The sequence below is a fragment of the Aythya fuligula genome, chromosome 10 (genome assembly GCF_009819795.1).
Source record: "Aythya fuligula isolate bAytFul2 chromosome 10, bAytFul2.pri, whole genome shotgun sequence".
Taxonomy (NCBI): Eukaryota; Metazoa; Chordata; class Aves; order Anseriformes; family Anatidae; genus Aythya; species Aythya fuligula.
The window spans coordinates 259,631-284,289 of NC_045568.1; the positions used below are offsets into that span (position 1 = coordinate 259,631).

At 37.1% G+C, this 24,659-nt stretch overlaps 1 protein-coding gene across 1 annotated transcript in view; it reads left to right on the top strand.

The window, feature by feature from the left end:
• Positions 1–24,659, top strand: part of ARHGEF3 (Rho guanine nucleotide exchange factor 3) — a 132,132-nt gene that overhangs the window by 12,341 nt on the left and 95,132 nt on the right. Inside the window, exon 3 of the mRNA XM_032194153.1 lies at positions 485–580. Within this exon, the coding sequence (XP_032050044.1) occupies positions 485–580 (96 nt within the window). The remainder of the gene's footprint in view (positions 1–484; positions 581–24,659) is intronic.

The following is a 24,659-nucleotide window of genomic DNA, read 5'->3' on the forward strand; positions in this document are numbered from 1 at the left end:
TTCTGCAAATCAGTGAAGTATGATCTTAAATTACTAGAATATAGGTTGTAAGTTATTAAAATATGCTGAAAAGATCTTTAAATATCAGAAATCCAAATTTTCTCTCTAGTGTTCTGTGGATCCTTCCACAGCAACACTAGCCCTGACTGCTGCTCTGAATTAACATAACTGACACTATGCATAGCCCTGGATGGGGGCTTGCTGACATCAACTCTTCTGGCACCTATTCAGAAGAGTAAACAAAAGACAATCAGTGTTGAGTTTGGCAAGGCTAGCAGGTCCACAAAACTGCCAAATCCTTCTCACAGTGTATTTATCCAATTAATCCCATTGATTTAGGAGATTTACTTAAGTGAGTAAAATGTACTGTATTTGGTCTTAAAAGTGCTTGCCTTAAAATGTGGGTTTCCTAGTGAATTAGTAAACATATGTTTTTCACTTATATTATGGTCTTAATGTTTTTGTTGTTGTTTTTCCTTTTTAGAAAAAAGATGAATTCTGAAAGCTCAGCACTTACCATGAATAGTCCTGCAATAATAAACCAGTGTGCCAGGGGAGGAATGGAGGAAGAAAAAGTTTGGTAAGGAAGCTTTACTTCTAATTTTCTGTGAGGTTAGTAGACAGCTATATTGAGAGACTTATTTTTTATTTTATTTTTTTTAAGAAGTACAAGAGTTGTTTATGTTGGAAATATTTATATTAATTTGCATTATTTAAATAGAATGAGAATGAGAAAGGAAGTTTTTATTCTGTTTTTGAGTTTTTAGCAGATGACCATGGGGCTGTAGTGTCATGGGGGATGGGAAATGGAAAAACTCTGTTCACTTCAACAGTACACCAGTTGTACTCATGGAATCTTTCACTTACAGCAAATGTCTTAATCTCTCAATGCTTCTGCTATGCTTGTGCTGTGCTATTACTAGTAGCCTTCAAAGTGCTGTACAGTTGAGAAGTCAGGCTTGTGGTTTCCTGAGATTTGTGCTGTAGGAGACATTAAAAAGTCAGTAGTTTCTACTTATTATAAAAAAGACTTTATACTGCAGGAAAAAGAAATGCAGTTCAGTGGAAGTGAAGTTCAGTCATAGCTGAGGCAAATTCTTATACTTCGGGACAATTTTTTTGTGAAAACTGTCTCTGACCATGTGATTTTTAGCACCTTGTTTGGTGTTAGCATGAAGGGAACTGGGTGTTGGGAAGGCACTGAGGCATTTCAGCTGTGTTAGTGGGGATCCTTTATTGAGACTCTGCTGATCTTGCTTGCTGTTGTTCACTAGGGTTTAGCCAGGATTTTGTTGCATTGCTTATATACCATGTAGAAAAAGAAATAAATTCATGCTGCAGGGGAAAAAAAAAAAAAAAGAGAGAGAGAGAGACCTACATGGACAAAAAGCTAAATTACACTCATTTTTCTAGCCTAGGAAATGATCAGTGTTATAAATGAGGTCTCAACTCAATCTGAATTTTGTAATATTTATAAAACAAATATTTATAAAAGGTATAAAAGGCAAGTAAACAGCGCTGGATGTGCAGGGAGTCTATGCTCCACCAACATGCACACACGAACATCAAACATTCTAAATATACAGAACATTGCTTTCACATACTAAGCCCGAGTATGCCTATACATACGTACAATCAGGAAAGGTAACAGACAATCCTTTAAGTTCCATGACTTATCAGTCTCCATTTTCCATTCCTTTTCTTGATTACAAACAACAGTCTCCATTTTCCATTCCTTTTGAACAATATGTCTCGCTTCAAGTTGTCAAGCAACTCGGTCTTCAGGCCTTATGTATCCTGTTCTTCCCAGATCAAAGAAAAGCATATCCATCTCCTTTTCAAGGCTAATAGGCCTGGGTCAAAAGGCACGTCCAGGTCATCAGAGGGCGTAACAGCAAAAGCCTTCGATGGCAGTAGCAGCAGAGGGGCCCATGGCGTAGCAGTCGGATCAGTAAACGAGCCCACAGCTCCCTCGCTATCTGGCAAACCACACGTTTCTGACTGTGGCCCCACATGGCTCTTTAAGGCCTCAGAGATTGCTCACCAGGTGCCGAGCAATCCCACTGCAACCTTGTTGTTTTTAGCTGCAGAGTCCCACACCTTGACCTCAGTTTGGTCCCATATTTCAGGATCTTAAGCTGTCTGATTGTTAATAAGGAGAATAAGCTCTAAGGTTACCAGGACAGTCTTTGTTCCTAAGGATGTATGATTCCCCATAATGCGCAACTGCTTACCAGTGAGGGGCAGTTGTGTGCGTGGGTCTGCTTCTCTCCAGCTCCAGTGCGCCTATTTCCAGCGACTTTCTGTACAAGCTTCTCTGAGCAGTTTGCTGAGTCTGGCCGAACCTATCTTCGTGAGGTGATCAATGTGTCTGTTCCCGTCCTGGTCTTCATTCTGCTGGTCCCTATTAATTCCTTTTTCCTACTACTTTATTGATGACATAACTTCATTATATCGTGTTGCCTTTTTTTCATCTTAAGGACAGGCTCCCCTCTTATACCCTTCACCCCACAGCAGTCCTTTTCAAAAACAATTTTTCGTTGGTCAAACAACTTTGCCCGCCAACAGCCCAGAACACACCAGAAACTTCCATGCCTTAAGTAGCTGGAGAACAAGCAACCAGAGACTGCAGGCGACTGCATGGGATTCTCAATCCCCTTCTTTGTTCCCTCTAAACTCTTTACATTCCTGATGGCCTCATCATTAACAGTCTGATGTTATCACCAACCATGGGGCTTGTTGACCGCCATGGCCACACTCTCACATCTCCCCCCTTCTTTATTAATATAAACCATCTTTCTGTGACATGAATTATTCTACTCCCACATATCACAGTATGTATGTCAAGCTGTGTAACTTCTGTTACGCAGTTGAATAGTTACCTCAGTAAAATACTGTCTAGCATCCTTATATTGGTTTTCAGTGCGTTTCTATGGGTTTAGCTGAATTGTTGTTATGAGACAAGTAGCTCATCTTTGGGAGCATGGGAAGGAAGTTCTGCGTTTCTTCTTGATGAAGAAGAGTAGTTTTGACCCTCAGAGGTGCTGGCCTTGCCCAGCCTACTGCTGTTAGAGGTGTGAAGCAAATGGGAGCACTTTCCACTTTCTGGTCACTCCCATGTTCTTGCTTCTACTGAAGTTTTGGCTCAAAATGCTTTCCAGTTGTACTTCTCCTTTCTCTATAATAGCCAGTAAACGATCACTTGTAAATAGGAATTTAAATTGAGTCTAGCCTCTTTCTTCCAACAATCCCACAGGGTTATCATCTTTTTTTTTCCAGCTTCTGGGTGGCTGGGTCCTGCCTTCTGGTCTTTCCTACTGGCAGTGGGAATTCTTGTCCGTATTCCAGACAATACAGTTTTCCTTAGCATGGCTGCTGACTTGTTACTTTTGTCACTCAGCACCTCATTGTAATCCTTGATGCTTTTCTCCTGTGTCAATTGTAGGATTACAAAAGTTAGAATTTTTCAACTCTCATTTTTTTTTTCAGCTTTAGATAAACACAACGCAAAGAAACTTACTTAGAACTTACCTAGCAGGTTCTTGCTTTTTAACTTTAACTTATAATAGATGTGTTGCAGAATCTCTTGCATTTAACAGCTGCCTAGATGCAGTTTTGTTGGCATAAAGCTGAACCACAAAACTGGTTTGTGAAAATGCTACCTACAGCTGACTCCTGAACAGTGTTTAGTTATGGCTGATACTGGGTAGAGGGGGTAGTCTGTAGAACAGCCTGCGACTTTTTTTTTTTTTCCATCAGTTGGTATGGGATTGGTATCCTCAATGGGTTCAGTTGCTTGCTTTTGTTTGAAGGAAGATGAAAGTCATTTTTCTGTTTTCTATCATAATTTTGGATTAGGCTGTTATTGAGCAGAAATAGTGCACTTTGATTGCAAAAGGACTGCAAGGCTCCACTTTTATCAGTGTAAGTTGGGTACTTTTCTGCCATTATCAGTGCCAAGTACAAAAGAGTTGGGAGAACAAGGGGTGGAAATATTCTTTATCTGCTTTGTTTCAAAGTCACCTAGGTTAACTAAAACAGCTTTTAACAGTAGTTTTGAACTATCAAGGCTGATGTTATATTATGGCAGATGAAAACTTCATGAGAGTAAGTGGTAATGACACCTTAAATTATCCCTGGTTATTTTTGTGAGGATCTTTCTCCCCTCCTATATTGCATAGGCATTTACAAAATCTGCTGCTCTGTTTCATTGGTGTTGTATCTGCTTAGTTTGGTACCTCTGCAAGATAAAGGTCCTTGAATTCTCAAACTGGCAATGCTTCATTTGGTTCTATGGCTTTCTTCCCCCCCAGCACATGTAACCAAGATTATAGCAGCAAAACATGCTGTTAGTAGGAATAACGTGACTGCTGTAAATGTCTGATAACTAGAGGGCACCACAGCAAAGTCCATGCATAAGCCAAATTCAGCTGTTATTGATAAGCAGAAATACTGAAAAATTCAGCTGATACTGTTGATGTTATGACCATTTATTATCTAAGCCAGTATGGAGCAATACTTGAGCAACTGAAGGACTGAGAGCCTTGAAATTTTAGATGCTACTGATGTGGCAGATTCTCAGTTTCTTAATGTTGAGAATATGCAAGAAAGGAACTAAGATAATGACACAGTTCCCACTTGCTCCCTTTAATCTGCGCATTAGTATGAAAATAGCTGGATGACATGTTGTTTTCAAAAAAAATGTGCAGGGTAATTGGAAATCTTCTAGTTTTTGTTATTGTGTGGATTTACGATGTGCTTCCTCAAGGCTGGAAGAAATCTTGCTGGCTTTTTGAGCAAAATTAAGTCAGGAAACTATTTCAGCTGTTTAAAACTAATTGAAATTTGGGGTTCTGGATCTCTCCCATCATTAAATTTGGGATGCCTTGTTTTTCTTTTCTAACCCTCTTCCATATTGCTTACTGAGTTTGTAGCACACTCCTATTTCTATGACAATCACCAATCATTTTTAGAGCAAGTCTCTTTAAAAAACTGCCTCTGACATGTGGCTTTGCTGACAAAAGGGCTTGGCTGTCCCTTTCCCTAGGCAAGGGATGTGGTATGTGTGGAAAATAATTAGAAGCAAAGTTGTTACTTTTACTGTTGTGATTTTTATTTTATTTTTATTTATTTTTATTTTATTCAGGACCTTAAGAAAAGGCAAATAGAAAACTGTAAAACAGCCACAGGAAATAGTTCAGTGAAACATCAGAATATTTATTTCTCTTTTAAAAGGAGGAAAGAACATCAGGGTATGAGGCTTTGCAATATCTGGGCTTTTGTGGTGAGCTGATTTAAGCCCTCATTTGCTCGTTCCTCTTCCTGACGTTGTTAGCCATCACTGCTGTTGTTCCAATACATAGTGAGCTGCTCTGTGAATTAAATGAAAAACAATTTTGGTTAACATGGATATTGTTTTGGGAAAGTCAATTTTATTTCAGTAAATTCGTGTACCGCAGCTCTACAATTAGCTGTTTGGCACAACTCAGAGGGTGAAAACTGCAGTAAGTATGGGGTAGGGGCACATACTGATCAAGGAAATTGGGGACTTGTGGGGTTTGCTCATTTTACTAGGACTTCCTTGCCAAAGCTGATGGGTTTTATCCTAAAATAGATGGTCAACAGAGTTACAAAATATGTATAGAAAGAGTAATCTCAATTAAAGTGACTAAATTTCATACTTATATTCTGTAGATAATTATTCATTATTAAAAAAACATTAGCTCAGCAAATAAAGATATTCTTCTGATCTTTATTTTTTGTGCTGTTTCATAACTGGATAAAGTATCTGGCATGCTTGTTTTCTAGGATTTGTAAGAGCTTAATAGGTGAACATTACTATTTTAAAAGAGTGAAAAATGTTTCCAGCTTCAAAAACATACATGCAGTTTCTAGCTGTGTGGTCAAAAGGAGGTAGGCTCATGTGGTGATTCAGATTGGGCTCATTATCTGCGTTTCACTTCAGTGGAGCAATATGAGTCCATCCATAAGAATTTATAAAGCCGGCTTAAGAATGATGTAGGCCTACTTTAAAGACATTTTTCTTCTTAGAACTAAATCGCTGTTGTCAATTCTTAAGTATTGTATACAATGTGTCAAGGAAAAGCTAAGCTTCATATAGCAAAAACACCCAGTTTGTTTAATAGTGTGAACAGCGTACAGTTCTGTTGACTTTACTGGCACTAATTCTCTGTAGAATTAACTCATGAGCGAATTTTTAAGACAAGCTTTTAAGAACAAAATTTAAAAGCCTTTTTCACTGAGAAGAAGAACAGAGTGCTGAAGGCTGAGAATTTAATCACCCTAATTCAAACAGCACATTTTCTTTAGGAGGGTGGCCATTTCTATAAAGGAATATAATAAAGGAAATACTGGGTGGTAAAAAGACAAGTACAAGTTAGTATTTAAAATAGAAAAGTGTGCAGGGTGAGAGGAGGGGAAAGTAAGGTAGATATTTACATAGCATTTCATTGCAGTGTAGTCCACTCTATCCATAGTGGTTTGTCATTCTGTGCTTGAGCTCAGTTGTGAAGCACTTTCTTTCTCACTTCTGTAACACTAGGTTCTTAACAGCTGGTGCTGAGCTCAGCCTAGTTTTAGTCATTGATTTATTTAGGACCCACCAGGTTTACAATTACACAGATAGCTTTTAATGTGATTTTATCTAATAAGGAAAAATGGTTCTACAGTGTTGTTCTGCCCAGTGGCTAGGTATCAGATCACTCCAGGAACATGTTAATGTCTGATGATTTTGTTTTATCTGAGCTTTAAAATTTGGAAGCTATTTGATATAGCAAAAAAGTTATTCTGAGGTATTGTGGAAACTGAAATTGAAGCATAATACTTAAAAATTCACCTGCTGTTCTAAAGTAAAATAGAAAGAAGGGTCAACTGAGATTTTAAAAGATGCTGGAACTGAGGTGTTTATAACTTGCAATGTAACAGTAAGATAGGAAGACACTGGTGAGCAGACAAAAATCTGAATTTTCGTGATGAGGTAGCATGTAAATACCTCATGGTAGGCACTGACCTTAATGCATGTGGTTTCAATCACATCACACTTCTTCCCTAAAGAGGATCAGAATAGTGTAGCTAAATTATTGCATACTGTAGCTCACAGAAAGACAAGTACTCAAGCTGTCTTGTAGCTTGTGTGGGAAGTAAGGTTTCATTACATAAATCATAATAATTCTATTGCAGCTTTTGCCAGCTGCTAACTGATGGAGTAAGAGTTATGTGTCTGGAAATTAGTGAGGAACAGAAACTAGGTTAAACAACGTTCACTGTTCCTTCTATATCTTTGTTTCCTCGGTAAAAGTGAGTCATCCTGAAGAACTGAATTAAAATGGCTCTAGTCAAGTGCAGTTGAGCTGCAGATGGTTGTGATTACAAGAGGCACATACGTGTTTTGGAGAATACAAGGTTACAGTGTTTGCAAAAAGGAAGTCCCATAAATTGCAGGTTAGCGCTTTAGGTAGTCAAAATTAATTTTATTTCGGAGAGGCCCTGAATTAGCTGATTTCTAGTAACATCTCAGTGTGAAGTACAGGAAATACTCTTCTTGGAAAGTTTAAGAATATTTGGATAGTTAGCATAACCTAACAATTATACCAGGCTATTTTAATAAAGCAGATATATGTTCTAAAATAGATTTGGGTGATTTTAGTAATAGATATATATTTTAAATTACTGCATTCTAAACTAATTTTTCTAGTTATTTAATGTACTTTCTCTTCCCATAAAAGGATTAATACAACAATTGAAAATTGTTATGAAGGAATCTCTCACACTGGGACTTGCAGCCTGAGAGCTAGTCCCTTAAATGAAGTGGGTTGAAGATCCAGGAGAGCAACAGAAAACATGAAGAGGATGACTCATATCATCTTCTGTAGCCACACCCAGAAATGGTGAGAGGATGAGAAGTGTTGAAATGGTTAAAGTAAGAGTAGTTGCCAACTGCTGACTTAAGTTTCATGCAAACATGAAATGGGCTTTGTAACAGAAAAAATATTACCAGAGGCAAATACAAGTTTAAGCATGTATTTAGTCATCATGTCTTAAAAAAACATGTTCTGGATTTTATTTCGTCATCCTGGATGGGTTCAAAAAATCTTGACTGCTGCCTTAAGAAAGGAAGAGTTCAACGTGCATGCTGACCTGAATATGACTCCCACAAGATGGCAGGCTTGATCTGAAATTGAGGAGAGGGGCTGTTTTCCAACATCAGGCAGAGGAACAAGTAGTGCTCTGTGTTGGGAACTCACTGGTGTCCCTGTGGTTTGTGATTCTCCACTCCCCTCCCCATCCCCCCCCAGCAGCTTTATTCTGGGACTGGATAAAGAGAGAAAAGTAGAGGTGAGGTGAAGCAGTTATAGATTGTTTCAAATGCAGTCCTACTGTGTTATGGCTAAAGCTGTTGTTTGTAGGCAATTAGTGGTGTGTTGTTGTGTGTTTTCCAAGAGCTTTATTTCTTCTTTTCTTTTTTTTCTTGGTGATAGATGATCACTCCCCCAGACTCTTGGAGAAAACTGTCATCCTGTATTTTGTACATGTGGGTTATATTGTCTCTAAGTCACATTTCAAATCATGTCTGTCTGTATTATATCATGTGAAACACTTGCTATGTGCTCAGTTTATTATTTTATTATATTCTACCTGCATTTTCATAGATATGTCTCCATTTTTATTATAGCTGTTAGCTGAGGGGAGTTAGAACAAATGTTTCTGAAATCCCAAATTTGTTCCAATTCCAAGTCAAGAAATTTTTACACCAATTAAAGGTAGCACCGTAGCACCTTTAATTGGGTAAAGTCTGTAGGTTGCCCTCAGTGGTATTTCTGTTTATAAATGCATATTAGTGACTAGTGACATTGCTTTTATATTCTGACAATACGACTAAATGGAATGTTCAACAAAGAGTGCATCAAGAGAGTGAGATATATTTAGTTTAAAAGCTGAAGAGTGTTGAAAAACTGTAGGTTTGGTTACTTGAATTTAAGGAAAGGAGTAAAAAAAATCTATCAGTCTATCTATTACTAGAAGTTTCTGCATGACTTACTGAAGGGGTGTATTGATAAAATCTAGATAAAAACTATTTAATAAAAAAAGAGTGTCACTGTTTAACTTTTATTGTTTTGTCAACCCTTTTCAATTGGTCCGATAATCACTGAACTTGTGAATGGCAAATCTGTATGACTTAAAGAACCAGAATTCCTAATTTTTTTGACATGTTAAGATTTCCCCACTACCATCTGTGGGTGAGAGAAATGCTTGCTGACAGGTTGAGCATAACACAGGCATGTGTGGTTAGGCTTGGATCGCCAATGTCTATAATAAATATCACCGTGAGAAGGGAAGCCTCAGCATCTACTGACCAATGTTTTGGTCATCTGCAAGTTGAAGTTGTGATTATAGCAGATCAGAAATTTGCAAGTCTTGCAAATGTAGAATAAATCAGTTTGTGTAGTTTATAACAGATGAAATTTGTCATCAGTTTTTTTTTTTTTTTCATGCTATCAAAGGTTGTCTCATTTACACGACATTTTCCTGCACTTTATTTTTCTTTCTCTAATACAATGTGGGGAGAAACAACAACAACAACAACAAACAATTCCAGAAGTAATAAAAACTTTTTGCCAAAATGTGAAGCATGTTAAGGAAAGTAAAGAAGATTCCTCCTCTCTCCTTCATAACGTTCCAATAATGTTAAAAATAGCTTGTGGAAATAGCAAATTAAACAGTGATGAAAACTGTGATTTTTTTTTTTTTAGGTTGACTTAATGCCCTTAATTTCCATTTATCTCCCAAAGATGTTTAACTAAGGCCAAATTAAATATCTGATTGATGTGATACTCGAATCTTAAGCAGTTTTTGTTGGATTCTGTTTTAACAAAATTGTGATTTTAAAGAGTTGGTCTTGCAGGTGAAGGACAAAAAGCTTCTTAATAATCTGATCGTCTATACCTGAAAGCTGTCTTCCATAAAGTTTCTAGACTGTTAGATCTCAGAATCTCTGTACTCTGATACAAGAATTTCACCTCCTTGTCCATTTATTTCCCATCTGATAGCAGGCCATTGTAATCCTGACCCAGCTGATGACAGCAGAGGGGTTGTTTAATTATCATTTGCATCTATGCTTCATTTTGTTAATAAAGCTTCATTTTGTTAACAAAGTGACATTTGGTGGGTCTTGCTGGAGAACAGAAATGGGTGAATGAGAAGCACGTTTTATTTGTAAACTAATGTTTTCTACATGGAATCAGGTATTGGAACAAACAGGTAGCTTTCTGGACTATGTGAGACTAGAGTGATTCTATGTGTTAACTGGATAATTTCATTTTGCATTTAATGGTGCAACATTTTCATTTTGTTTCAAGGAGATATTTGAATAATATTGATAATTGATAAGGAGAGTATTTTGTTCATCAAAGCTTCTTTTGTGAATCACATTATAAATGAAAGGCCATGGTTATTAGAGATAGTGGCTCAAGCAAAACACTGAGTTACTACTTCCAGTTTTCACTAAATCTGACATCAGCAGTTAGGCATATCATTGTAAACTTCAGTTTAAGTAAAAAGAAACACATAGCATTTCCTGTACTGCGGTAATACAAAAGTGTGAAATCTTATCAAAGGGGAATGAGATATGTGTTAAAAAAAAAATAATAATAATATCAAAAAATAATAAAATCAACTTGCTTAAAGATATCTTATATATCTTATATATCTTATATATCTTATATATCTTATATATCTTATATATCTTATATATCTTATATATCTTATATATCTTATATATCTTATATATCTTATATAAAGATATATATATATATATATATATCTTTAAGCAAGTTGATTTTATCCACTTATACTTGTTCCCTCATAATTGCAATTCCCTCATGGTTTCATGCCCACATAGTGGCAAGCACTGAGATGGCAGGGGTGTTACACTGCAGCCTTCTTGCTTACACTTCTGTTGGTCAATCACAAGGTCTTCAGTAATGAGTCATTTGTACTGTAACCTTTATGAGAGTGAAAGTATTTTAGGTCTGACAGCAACAGTACGTTTCATCCATTTGATCACCTTGCAAATAGTAGTGTTTATCGATATAGTCCACTATTTTAATTGTTGTTCAAGTCCTGCATTATCTTCTGGTGCTTTTTCTCTGTCTTTTACATTAACCTGTTCTGCCCCACTGTGCTCACATTTCCATTCATACCAGGATTAGTATTTTTGTTACAGATACCTGTAATACGAAGTTAATCCCAGTAAGAAAGAAACCATTCCAAAGTATTCAGAAACTATGGCTCAGAATCTTTAATAATTAACTATCCTGATATTTAAAGCTGCCTCTGAAACTATTGTAGTGGACAAATGTAATTTCTATCTCACCAGAGAAAAATCACTATATTTTCCCAAAAGTGATTATGTACTTTAATTCTCTTTCTGCAGAGGAAGCTGGTGATAAAGTTTGCAAGGAAAACACAGATGATGTTTTCTATGGGAACATTTGAATATCGTAGTATTTGGAAACAAACGATCAGAAACAAAAAGCTGATTGTAACTTAGTCTTTCCTTTTGTGGGGTGAGAGAAAGGCTGGAGAATATGCATTGGTTAAATTTGCTACGCTTTTCCTGTGGGTCCTAAACATTTCTAGAGGTAAGAGTTTTAAGAGAGAATAATTTGAATACACTGCTTTCAAGCTGGATATCTTTGGTCATCTGCAAACCTCTTATATTCAAAAGATAGCTTTTCTGACATGTAGTGTCATTACATTGCCTAAAAACTATACAAGGAAATTCCCAAATAAATCTGTAGATTTGTTTCTTCTAATGTGGAAAAGAAAACCTGGACTAATAGTAAGTATTGAAAACTACTTATAAATATTTTAGAGTATCCACTAATATTTGTTAGATGTAAATGTGCAGATACATATATGGATATGTATGGATATCATCAGCACTCTGCAGTATGAAAGCCTGTATGTAAGAATTTAGAGATGCATAGGAAGCAGTGAAATCCACCTGTTTTCTAGACAGAATTTATTTGATATTTCTGACACTAAGTACTTAAATAACTGACTTCAAGTTTACCTTTTAATGTGGAGACTTCTTAAAAAAATAATCTGATAGATTCATTGGGAAATAGAATGCGTCTGACTTTCCTAAGAACACATGCTTTTTCCACCCCTGAATTTGAACATAAATAGCATTGTAAGAAGCATAAATTAAAATTCAGAGAAGTTAACGTGATCTGTAGGCAGGTATGTAGGTACTCTGTTTCCTGCTGTATCAGTCTACTGTGTTATACTCACTGTGGTGTTGGTCGGAAGCTAACTATTTTACTAGCTGTCCACTTAGTTATGTCTTCATTTAAAAAAAAAATGGTTAGTAAAACTATATTAAAACAGGGGATTTCAATATCTGCTATACTTATGAGTGTAGAGGAAGTTTTGTTTCAATAAGGCGCTTGTTTAGCCTGGAAAATTACATCATAAAGCAGGTGCCATCAATTTTTTTCTTGCTGTCTTCTCTCCCACCCCCAAACACTAAGATTAAGATGGTTTTATTTTTGAAAGCTATATAATGTTTTTATATTTCATGCACCAAAATATAAGCTGTATGTGATCAGATCATTTAAAATAAATCACACTACAATTTTTTAAAAATGGGAATCTTTTAAATATACTGTAATAACAATTTAATTGCTGCTGTTTCATTAGACACATTCACATCTGAAACCTTGCATTGTTTTATTTATTACCACAGCAGAACACAAAAGATTTGGTGAGTCAGAATTGGGCCCATTTAGGCATATTTCCCTCACGGTCACATCTGTTATTTGTGTAACTAAAAACAATAATTGAAAGCACAGTAAACCAACTACAAATCAATAATTTGTATCAAAGTGCAGATGGGAGATTATGACATGCATTTACTGCACCCTGGATTACAGAACTGTCTGTCACATCAAATTTGTTAATGTTTTTTTTTTCTGCCCACAGATTTCCTCATTTCCCAGACTGGTCACTGAATTAGGGAATCCATTCCTCTTTCTCCCCTGTGCTGTGTTGGTGTGGGGCATTCTGTAGTGAAAAGTAAAATGGTGGGAAAGCTCTACCAATTTCCATACAAGTGGAAGAAAAAATAACAGAAGTTTAAAGGCTAAACTAGTTTATCCTTAAACATTGAGTTCTATTTGCTAAACTGCTTATAATAATTATTATTATTCCTGAAATAACAGAATGATAATAAAACCCTGCAACTCTTTTCTTTCAAACTGTCTGAATATAATCTGGTGAAATTTCTACAATGATGTTGCCAATTGACTGTGACGCCTGATTTGCAACATCTTCCCGAACAATTCTTGTGGGAGATAAAGCAATCTAAAACTTTTTGGACATCATATGGTAAATCCAGAGTTTAAATAATATTTATTTATTTATTTTGTGCGGACTTTATATTTGATGATTTAAAAATTATTTTCCCACTTTCATGTTTCTTTTTTAATCTGCAATTCATCTGGCACAAGCCAATGTTTTTCTGGTTGGGTACTCTGTAATAGAAAACTTAATTGATTTTCCAGCAATTCATTTTAAGACAGGTTTGAAATAAATCATTAACTTTTTCTCGTGCTGATTTTTATTTCATTATATTTGGAAGATCTTTTATATATATGTGTATTCATCATTTACACTTTGATTATATGCAAAACAACAACAAAACCCACCAACTTTAATCAGTATGGTTAAACCCAGGGGGAGAGAAATTTAGAGGCAAGGTTCTCATTTATTGAGATTATATATTTTCATATATATATATATATATATATATATATATGAAAAAAAAAAATATATATATATTCTCTGTTATGATAGATAGGCTGCTTAATACCTGTCCATTCAGGATCTTTTTGCTTTCAGTTTACTGAAGTAGGAGACTTTCCAGGAAATTTGAATTTTTCTGTATCTTGCTGTAAGGATTTTGTATATAAATGGAAGGGGGAGTTTGCACAGAATAATCAGTGAAAAGATCATAGAGCATAGTGACAGAAAGCTGTCATTTTACATTTTAATGTCACATTACAGCTCTTATATTTTGCTCAGCAAGGGGATGCATTTACCAGTGGTATATGAATAGATATTTATTCTTTTATTTTTCTGTGGTAACCATGAGTGAATTTAAGAATTTTATAATGTTTTAATTTTAGTTCAGGCTTAGCCAAACTTCTTTGATTTACTAATGTTTGTCCTTTGGTTTGAATGACTTAATAGTCTTACAGTACTTGGTTTTATGGTAGGTTTTTTTCAGTATCTGTGTCAAGATATTCTTCTTTTCTTCCTTGAAGGTTATGTATGTATGCTATGCATGTGAGGCTGGACTTTTTTGACCAGCAGTATCCTTTTCATCTGTGTTTGTGGTTTGCAGAGTTCTCTCCTGTCAACCTGAGGATGCAGAGTAGAGCATCACTACCACATCTCATTTCCGTTTTACAGCTCCTAAGTAGCCTATTTTCAACAAGATAACTGTCAACTCTCTATGCTGCACTTTACAGAACTGTATACAGTAGGTTTGTTGCCATAAACAAAATATCTATATCTTAGATTCCTCTGTTAATGTGGCAGCTTCATGCCACTAGAGCAGCTGTCCCTGCCTCCCTGAAGGCCACTGTACTTGAATGTTAATGCTGTTCATTTTTTCTTATAAACAGTAATGGCAGGACATAGGACATGGTCACTTCTTTTGCTACCATGGTCCTGTTTCAAGCCTTTCAGCAATGGAGTCTACCTAAAGAAAGAGCTAATTGTCACAGAGGATGGGTAGGAAGATTGACAAAGGACTCTAGAACTGACAGATGCTTGTTTTGGACTTTAAAAACCTTGTGTCCATGTGTAAAGAAATTGGATTTGTGTTGTCAAGTTCCATCAAAGCTCTTGAGTATTACTTTGCTGACCATTTCTACTTGAGGTGTTTTAGTGACACAAATAATACTTTTTGTCCCAGCAAGTTTTTTAATGTACCTCTATTTATTTGAAAGCCAATATCTAGAATTTCAGATTCTTTACATAGTGACTCATGCTCTCTGAGATTATTATAACACTCATTTTTAACTATATATTGTCAGTTAGACCTTGTAAACTTGGGTGCAAAGACCAACACTCATGATATCAGAGCATACTTACAATAAATATTTTCTGTAATAATTTAATGCCTTAATATTATTTTAGCAATTAGTTAAAACTCGAATGCACTACAATACAATTTGTTGTTTGTTGTGCCATTTGATAACAGTAGATGTTATTCATTATAAGTGTATTGCAACTCTATACTTTCTAGCAGAGCAAAGATGCAACTTTTGATCAGGATTCCTTCTAAAGACAGTTTGAAAATACTGTATAGTTTCTGAATTTTGTTTTCAAACCACAGTCAAATTTAAAACTAGAATCTTAAAGCTTACTGATTCTCTGCTAATCTTTATGAGGCTTTTGAATAAAGCCCTTAATAACATTTTTTAAATTTTGGGTTAGTAAGGTGGGTGGTTGGGCAGTTGGACCTGATCTTTGTGGGTCCCTTCCAACTGAACTACTTTATTTTGTATCAAGTGTCTTCTACCTGCATCAGACAGTGTTAATATGTTTCTTCTGTGTTTTAGGTTTAATGTTTAATATTTTTCACTTGATAGTAATTTAAAAATTTCTTTCTTGAGATCAGTCATGGGACTTTATGGACTTTGGGAAAAATCATTATACTTTTTTTTTTTTTTTTTTTTTTCTAATTAGCCCTTCTCAGTAGGACATTAGTGAGTGAGATTAGGAGTTGGAAGACATGAAACCAGTTACTTCGCTTTTCAAAGTACTTAGAAAAGTCAGATGTGCAGAAAGGTGCATGTGTGTGCTTTAAAGAACATGGTTTCCTCAGGAAATGGTATGTGACTTTGCTATCTGTCTCTTGCTAGTAACTTTTCTACCTATTGTCCAGTTTCATTTTTAAAAAGAAATTAAAAAAAAAAAAAAGAAGAAGAAGAAGAAAAGAAAAGAACATCAGAGACAATAAGGATAAACTCAAGTTTTAGCATAATGGTGTATGGGTGGAGGTGAGATGCATGAATTAGCACAGCTCTGGTGAGGAAGGCTGCATAGCTAGTTCATATTCTTTTGGCAGGAGGCTAACAGTGCATGTGTTGCTCTGAAGTAACCACAGCCTCTTCATGGCAAGAGCCTCACTGAGGCAATGAGGGACATAAGAGAGTGCAGGGTGTGGGACAAACCACAGGGCCTGCTTTCACAGGAAGCCAATCTTCATCTGCTCTGCCCCTTGTAGAGTCTCTTGAGCATGTGTATGTGGCTATGAGGTGGTGCCTGTGTGCAACAAGATGCCTCTGCTGTCATGCATGCTCAGAGCTATATGTATTCTTTGTGTTCTGATTCAGGCCATGGAATTGCATGCCATGCATAGGATGAGGCTACTGCTTCGCTTTCAGTATCACCTTACCCCCTTAAGAATAAGAAAACAGCTTCTTAGCCTTAATCTTTATCCTTAGCAAAGAGCACAAACTAGAGCATCAGACTTGTTATGCTGAGCTCCATATAGTTTTCATTGCTATGCCCCTTTTGCCAAGAGATCAGCTCATCAAATGCCTGTATGCCTGTTCTTTCTCAGTTTGAAATTGTCAAAATTGGAAAATGTGCTTATAGAGTCATCAGACAAATAACATTGTTGGGGAATTTTGCAGCACTATTAAATTGTTTAATGCAGAAGACCACTATTTGGAGGCAGGAAGAGTACTGGATGAAGTGAACTTTTTTGTATCTTTTTCTGTTCATTTGGACAGTTGCTGTACAGAAAGCAAAATGCTGTTTTATTAATCAAAAGATAAAGCACAAGTGATCAGAAAAAATACAGGCAGTTTTGGCACCAAGACCATATTTTACAATAAAATAACTCAGAATGATCAATATATTCAAGAAAAGTAGGATTGTTTACCTTCTATTCCACACATTCTCGTGACTACCAACAGTAGTTCTGGTATCTATAACCATAAAGGAAACTGTAAATAATGATTGTCCATAGTCATCGATCAAATTAACATGTTTGATTTCTTTCTTGTGGCTTATGAGTCTTGCTTCAGCTTCTGTAGGAAGTCGCAATATTGTCCTAATGCTCTGGTGCTTTCTATGTTAAGACTGTGAGACTGTTCCCTTGGCTTTTGTAATTTTCCAGTTTTTATAAATACTGCAATGTCTACTTCCTGAACTCTGTTAATATATCTCTTTGAAACCAGAATACATTAGCTATCAGTAAGAGACAACAGATAAATGTGCCCTAACATAAGAGCATAGCATACATTTCTTCAGAGAAAACCTAATGATGGTGAACATGTTGAAACAAAAAGTCCTTATAAAAATATGGAATGAGATGATGTGTAGTTGCTAATGTTCAGCAGTTACCAAGTCTAAAGTGAGTGGTTTCTGCATGTCAGAGTGAATCTTCAACTATATTATAAAGTTGTTACAAATCATTAAGTATTTTCATGGCAAAAAATGGATCCTGTACTAGTGTATATGGATGAGAATATGCTAATACACGCAAGGGCAAATAGCTGAAAAATGTTTTCTTTCCAAGCAAATAATAATCTCTGGTATACTTACAATAAAGATTTTTCTGTTATAAGTTACCAGAGCAAAAATTATCATTCCTTAAGGTTTCCTAAATTATTGTGGAAAAACTTAAAAATCTCATGTATAAACTTGTTTATTTCATTGGGCCTTCTAAGAATCTTTGCAGTTGGTAATGTCAGTTGTGGTAGCTTTTTATTTATTTATTTTTTTATTTTTTTAATGTGCTTGGGTAAGAATGTTTTGGTGTGTATCGCACAAACACATAGCACAAATGTTTTGTGGTTTTGTTTGTTTGTTCACGATTTTTTGGAAGAACAGGTAGTTCAGAATCAGCAGTGTGATTTTTAGTGATGTTGATAATGATATATTAAAATCATTAATTATTTGGGCTGTTTATTTTTTTCCTACAGCATAAATGTTCTTAAAATAATGTAGAAGAAGTACTGTTCTCTTACTGGCAGTAATTTTTGCTTTAAAATGTTTACAAGTAATGTTTCTTACAAGATTTTTCTGCTTTCAGCTTTCATACATCACTACTTTTTGATCCTTAAGTGCTTTCATTGCATTTATTTTGGGGGACATCTTAAAGCAGGTAACCTGCAGCCATAGGCCTGAAGCTTTGTTTGACTCGGTCTTCTGTCGGTAGCAAAGTACAGTCGTACATTTGGAACAGATGCTGAGAATGCACATTATTAGGCAAAGAAAAATAGTGAATTCTTGGTCTTGCTGCCCTGACATTGTACTTCAGGCAGATGCAAAGCAATTAAATCCTTTCATTATTTATGAGATTTGTTATCGATTACCTTAAATAGGATAAAATAAGAAGGTTATAGGCCTTCTTGCTTCCAGACACTGACAGACAGACTTTCCTTGAAAAAAATTATGAAAACTTTCTGTATGATCTTATAAAGTGACATTGGGCTGAAATTGCTGTCATGCTGTTGGTGTTTTTATGTGCTAGAGGCTAGAAAACAACTTTGTTTTGCTGGTAGAGGTTACTGAATATTTTCTGTCCTGAATTAATATTTTGAATGGAGCTTTCATGGCATGATAGTTTCAACAGGTTTTACTTCACTGCATTCAGGGGTTTCGATAGTAATTGCTATGGCAACACTGGTGCAAAAAATGTTCCCACAGGAACCCAGCTGTGAGTAATAATGAACAACTCAAAGCATTTTGCTTTTGCTTCTCAAGTCAAATATTCCTTGTGGAAATAGTGAGACTTTTTTTTTTTTTTTTTCTTAATCAATAAGAAGTCATTCTAATAGATAAAAGTTGAGATGATATTTATGGTTTCATAGTGTCCATGTCATTTGAGCATATTGCCTGAGTATCATTCCTGAGAAGAATGAAGAGTGTTAGAAACATCAGGTGTAGAATCTGGCACTGGCTTCAAATGCCTCAAGTTGTAAAGAAACTTCCAATACCAAATACAAAGTACAAAATCTTCCAGTCAGAAATTATAACTTCCCAGCTATTAACAGTGTTACTTGTTATGTAAATGGATTTACATAATTCATGAAGATCAAACTCTTGGTAGTTTTCTGACTTCGCTGTGCAATGAAGATCAAGGTCAAAAGGGTCATAGCAGGGGACAGTATTTGTTGACTTCAGTGTCTATTTATAAGTTGCCTTAAAACCATTACCTGTTTTTTTGCAGAAATAAATTTTTCAGTGTTTGCACTAACTAAATGGAATATCTTGATGTCAGAGGATGCAATATTTATTGAAACTGTTTGTTATTAGCAAACAGTTAAGGCTCACCCTGTACATGTAAACTGGCCTTTGTGCATATAGTTGCCTTGTTTGTACTTGTTTCGCTTCCATTCTGAACAAAAATGGGAACCAATCCAGTGTTTATGATATGAATAAGCTTTTTAACTTATTTAAAGCATTTTAGGGCTTTTTAGGGCTTCATATGCATTTTAGGGCATAAAGCATTTTAGGGTATTTTAGGGCTTCATATGGTATTTTTTTACGCTCATGGAGTAACACAAAACACGGAGTGTTAGTGTATGGATACAGATTATCCATATGGATATGATCATGGACTGTTAGTGTATGGATACAAGAAAAAGTCTTGCTGAGTTATAACAAATGATGGAAAGATGTAAAAAAAAAAAAAAAAAAAAAAAAAAAAGTTGAAGCAGAAGAAGAATTATTTAGATCATTTAGTGAAATATGAGGAGAAAAATGTTTTGCAAGCCCAGGGTGCTGATAGTTGCTATTACAGGTATTTAGGCAACTTAATTGGAATTACTGTGGAAGCAGACATGAAAATGAAATGGAGGTGAAGTTGTTGTTTCTTTTATTGGGGTTCCTGCACCGTGCATTCTGCTGATAATGCCAGTGAAAATCTTACAAGTGAAAATGTCATGGTAAATATAAAAGTTGCATGGTTTGATTTTGATCATTACATATTGCTTTCCACTTCCATTCGAGGCCCCCCTGTAGTTCATTTTGGAGCACATGATATAATTCAGTTAAAAATAAATTATCTATCTATCTATATATAGATGTAACAGTGGTTTACTAAAGAAAACTGGTTGTGTTGGGTACCAAATTACTGAAAAGGCTTGCTCATATTTCAGCTGCAAGTATGCTAAAGACTTTGTTGAGCATAGCTTCATTTGTTGTACTTGGTTTGTTGTGCTCTTAGTGAACTGAAAGTATCCTCTTCCAGGTTCCTTATTAACCAAAGAGAAAAATAGCATATTTCAGTGGGTGCTAATCTTTAAAACAGCACCAAAAACAACAGTTGGTGTGTGTGCGCGTGTATGTGTGTGAAGCTTTTTCCTCAGAGTTGGTATAAATATTAAAACCTATTCCCATGAAAGGTCTCCTTATCAGTAAGTTAAATAATTCCCCCCCCCCCTTTTGTTTTCTTCCACTTCTTAATACTCTGTTCTTTTTTTATTGTCAGCTTTAAGTGTGGGAGAAGTTCTGTTGCCTATGTTTCGGTTATGTCGTTGGAAAATAGATGCTTGTGTCCTGAGCAGAGCCCCAGAGTGCTGCAGGTTTAAAATTTAGTGAGATTTGTACATATACCCTATTGAACTCTATATGACAAAGTAGCTAAATGGGATTTGGCCTGACAATCTGCAATCCTTTAGTCACTGCAGAGGACTGAACTGGCATAAATATGAAAGAGCACTTTTCAGGTAATTGGTTACTACACAGTGAAGTTATGTCACGACCATGGTTGCATGCCCTTGGAAAAGTTAGTTTATTAGCTCTAGTGGTGACAGGCTTGTTCAAATCTTAAGATAAGATGCCCTGGTCTGTCTTTGCCTTTATAAAAAGTATAGGAGCAGATCTAGTCACCCCTTATATAACACTTCTTCATGCAAGAATAATCCTTCTCAATGAAGCAGCATTCTGAAAGTTACAACCAAGGAGGTTCATAAAGCACCTAGGTGATAACTTCTTGGCACAGGTGCTAAGGGAACCAACTAGGAAAGGTGCCTTCCTTGATCTGTTGCTGGAAAACAGAGACGGTCTTGTGGGAGACGTGGCAATTGGCAGCCATCTCTGTCATAGTCACCATGAAGTGGTTGAGTTGAGAATTTATGGTGACAGAAGGAAAACTGCCACCAAAACTTCAGCCCTGGATATGGGGAAAGCAGACTTCAGGCTGCTCACGGAGCTAGTCAACGAGGTCCCCTGGGAAGCTACTTTTGAAGGCATTGGCATCCATCAGTGCTGGTCAATCTTTAAGCACTGCCTCCTAAAAGCACAAGATCAGGCGATTCCAAAATGTCAGTCAAAAGTCAGGCAGGTGGGGCAGAAGTCCAGCCTGGCTGACCAGGAATCTTCTACTGGAGCTTAGATAGAAAAAGAAAGAGTACGGCTGCTGGAAGGAGGGTCAGGAGACGAGGAAGTAATACAGGGATGCTGTTCATATTTATAGGGGCCAAAGCCCAACTAGAGTTGAAGCTGGCCATGCCTGTGAGAGACAATAAAAAAAAAAAAAAAAAAAAAAAAGGTTTTTATAGATATGTGAACAGAAAAAGGCGAACCAAAGAAAACATAGGTCTGCTATGTGACGGGGAAGGTCTCCTCACAGACAATGACATAGGCAAAGCAGAGACATTTAATGCCTTCTTCACCTCTGTCTTCAATGCTGATGATGGGCTTCAGGACCCAGGGTGCCCTGAGCTGGAGGACCATGATGGTGGGAATGATAAACTCCCAACCGGCCCTGAACGTGTGCGGGATTTGCTGCTCCACATGGATCCATACAAGTCCATGGGTCCAGATGGGGTTCACCCCAGGGTGCTTAAAGAGCTGGCTGACATCATTGCAGGACCTCTCTCAATTATTTTTCAATGATCTTGGGAATCTGGAGAGGTCCCAGTAGACGGGAAGCTGGCAAATGTTGTCCCAATTTTCAAGAAGGGCAAGAAAGAAGACCCTAGCAATTACAGGGCTGTCAGTCTCACGTCAGTGCCTGGTAAAATTATGGAGAAGATGATCCTTGAAGTTACTGAAGCGCACCTGGGGACAATGCAGTCATTGGTCCCAGCCAACATGGGTTCATGAGGGGTAGGTCCTGCCTAACAAATTTGGTTTCCTTTTATGATAAGATCACCTGTCTAGTTGACCAGGGGAAACCAGCTGATATGATCTTTTTGGACTTCAGCAAGGCTTTTGACACAGTTTCCCATAGGATCCTACTGGACAAAATGTCCAGCATACAACTTAACAAAAACATCATACGATGGGTGAGCAATTGGCTGACGGGCAGGGCTCAAAGGCCTGTGGTTAATGGGGCCACATGTGGCTGTCGGATGGTCACTAGTGGGGTCCCTCAAGGCTCCATCTTAGGGCCAGTCCTCTTCAATGTCTTTATAAATGATTTGGATGTAGGACTAGAAGGAGTTCTGAGCAAATTTGCTGATGACACCACAGTTGGAGGAGTTGTGGACTCAGATGAGGGTGGAAAGGCCTTGCAGAGAGATCTGGACAGATTGGAGAGCTGGGCGATCACCAACCGCATGAAGTTTAACAAAGGCAAGTGCCAGGTCCTGCACCTGGGACGGGGCAACCCTGGCTATATGTACAGACTGGGCGATGAGACGCTGGAGAGGGATCTGGGGGTTGTGGTTGACAGCAAGTTGAATATGAGCCAGCAGTGTGCCCTGGCAGCCAGGAGGGCCAACCGTATCCTAGGGTGCATCAAGCACGGCATCGCTAGTTGGTCGAGGGAGGTGATTGTCCCGCTCTGCTCTGCACTGGTGCAGCCTCACCTGGAGTACTGTGTGCAGCTCTGGGCACCACAGTACAAGGACATTAAACTGTTGGAGAGTGTCCAGAGGAGGGCAATGAAGTTGGTGAAGGGCCTAGAGGGGAAGACGTATGAGGAGCGGCTGAGGTCACTGGGCCTGTTCAGCCTGGAGAATAGGAGGCTGAGGGGGGACCTCATCACGGTCTACAACTTCCTCACGAGACGGAGTGGAGGGGCAGGCGCTGACCTATTCACCTTAATCACCAGCGATAGGACCCATGGGAACAGTGTTAAGCTGAGGCAGGGAAAGTTTAGGCTGGACATCAGGAAGAGGTTCTCCACCAAGAGGGTGGTTGCACACTGGAACAGACTCCCTAGTGAAGTAGTCACTGCACGAAGCCTGTCTGAATTTAAGAAGTGATTGGACCGTGCACTTAGTCACATGGTCTAAACTTTTGGGCAGACCTATGTGGTGCCAGGGGTTGGACTTGATGATCCTTATGGGTCCTTTCCAACTCAGGATATTCTATGAACCCTTGATAATGGATTGCATTTAATAAAAAGAGTCTTCCTTCCTTGACTGATTGGCGTAATGCCACATCCTTGAGAAGCAGGTGTGAAGAATATCATGCAGCAATCTTTAAAAGGTATGCAGGAGTGCTTTTCACTGTTCAGTACAAAGGAAGCTCTAAGTTGTCTATAGGCGTAACAACATAACAACCTTATCTGACATTTTTGATAGAAATCAAATCTTTGGGGTCATTTTTACTTGAAATATAAACTACAATGCAGAAAAAGATAAAAGTGCAAATGGGGGCATAAGGAAAAAGTTGTATGGGAGTTTTAAAATCTCGTATTGGATTGACTTGTGTCCAAATGTTGTTTTAAATAGCACTGCCCTCTCTATTCAGTCCTTCTGATCCTTCAAGCTGTCTGTTAGTGAACCACAGCTTCACAGGAATTCATGTTTACCTTCAGAAAGAGAGCTAGACGATATGAATCCAAACAAAAAAGGCTTTCCACTCATTTTTGTTATCAAGAACATTATGTGATGACACTTGAATGATTATTTTGAGGATGTTAGTAGCTTCTATATAGCTTGATGGGGAAAATGCTGTTTGGTTGGATATCACAAAGCTCACAATCCCCTGTCTGCTTTCTCTCACTGACTATTTTTGCTTCTAGCTTATCCACGAGTGTCCAGTCTTGCTAAATTAAGTGGATTTCCCAACATTAGGTTCTCGATGACAACTTCTTTCTGTTTCGAAAACAAAATGGAATAAGCTTTTTCTGTTTCCTTGAACACGAACATTGTTGTGAGTTTTTGCCTGGAGGCTTGATTCTTCTGGCATTCTCACGATGGGGACTGTTCAGACACTACCACTGGAGCTTTTTCTTCACATGGACCAGAGGATCTTATCTGTACAGCTGGGTGGAGATGAACAAACATTCCTTTCTAATGAGTTGTTCTCTTTGTAAAGAATTCAGTGTATATCTGTGTTACGGTGAGGTGATGTAATGACTGAGAATTAACTAACATGTTATTGGTTGTCTTCTTCCTGGTATGATCGAAATACTGTAGGAATAATTTGAGCATCCACATTCAAAGCCAGCCAGTGAATAATCTTTCTTATGTTTTACAATATTAATGAAATGGTGATATTTTCTTATAATACAGGGTGCCCTTCTCATTGTCCCTGGCATTAATTCAGCTATACCTTGTCAAACAGCAAAAAAAAACCAAAACAAAACAAAACAAAAAAAAGAACAACAACAAAAAAAAAAAAACAAAACAAAACAAAACAAACAAACA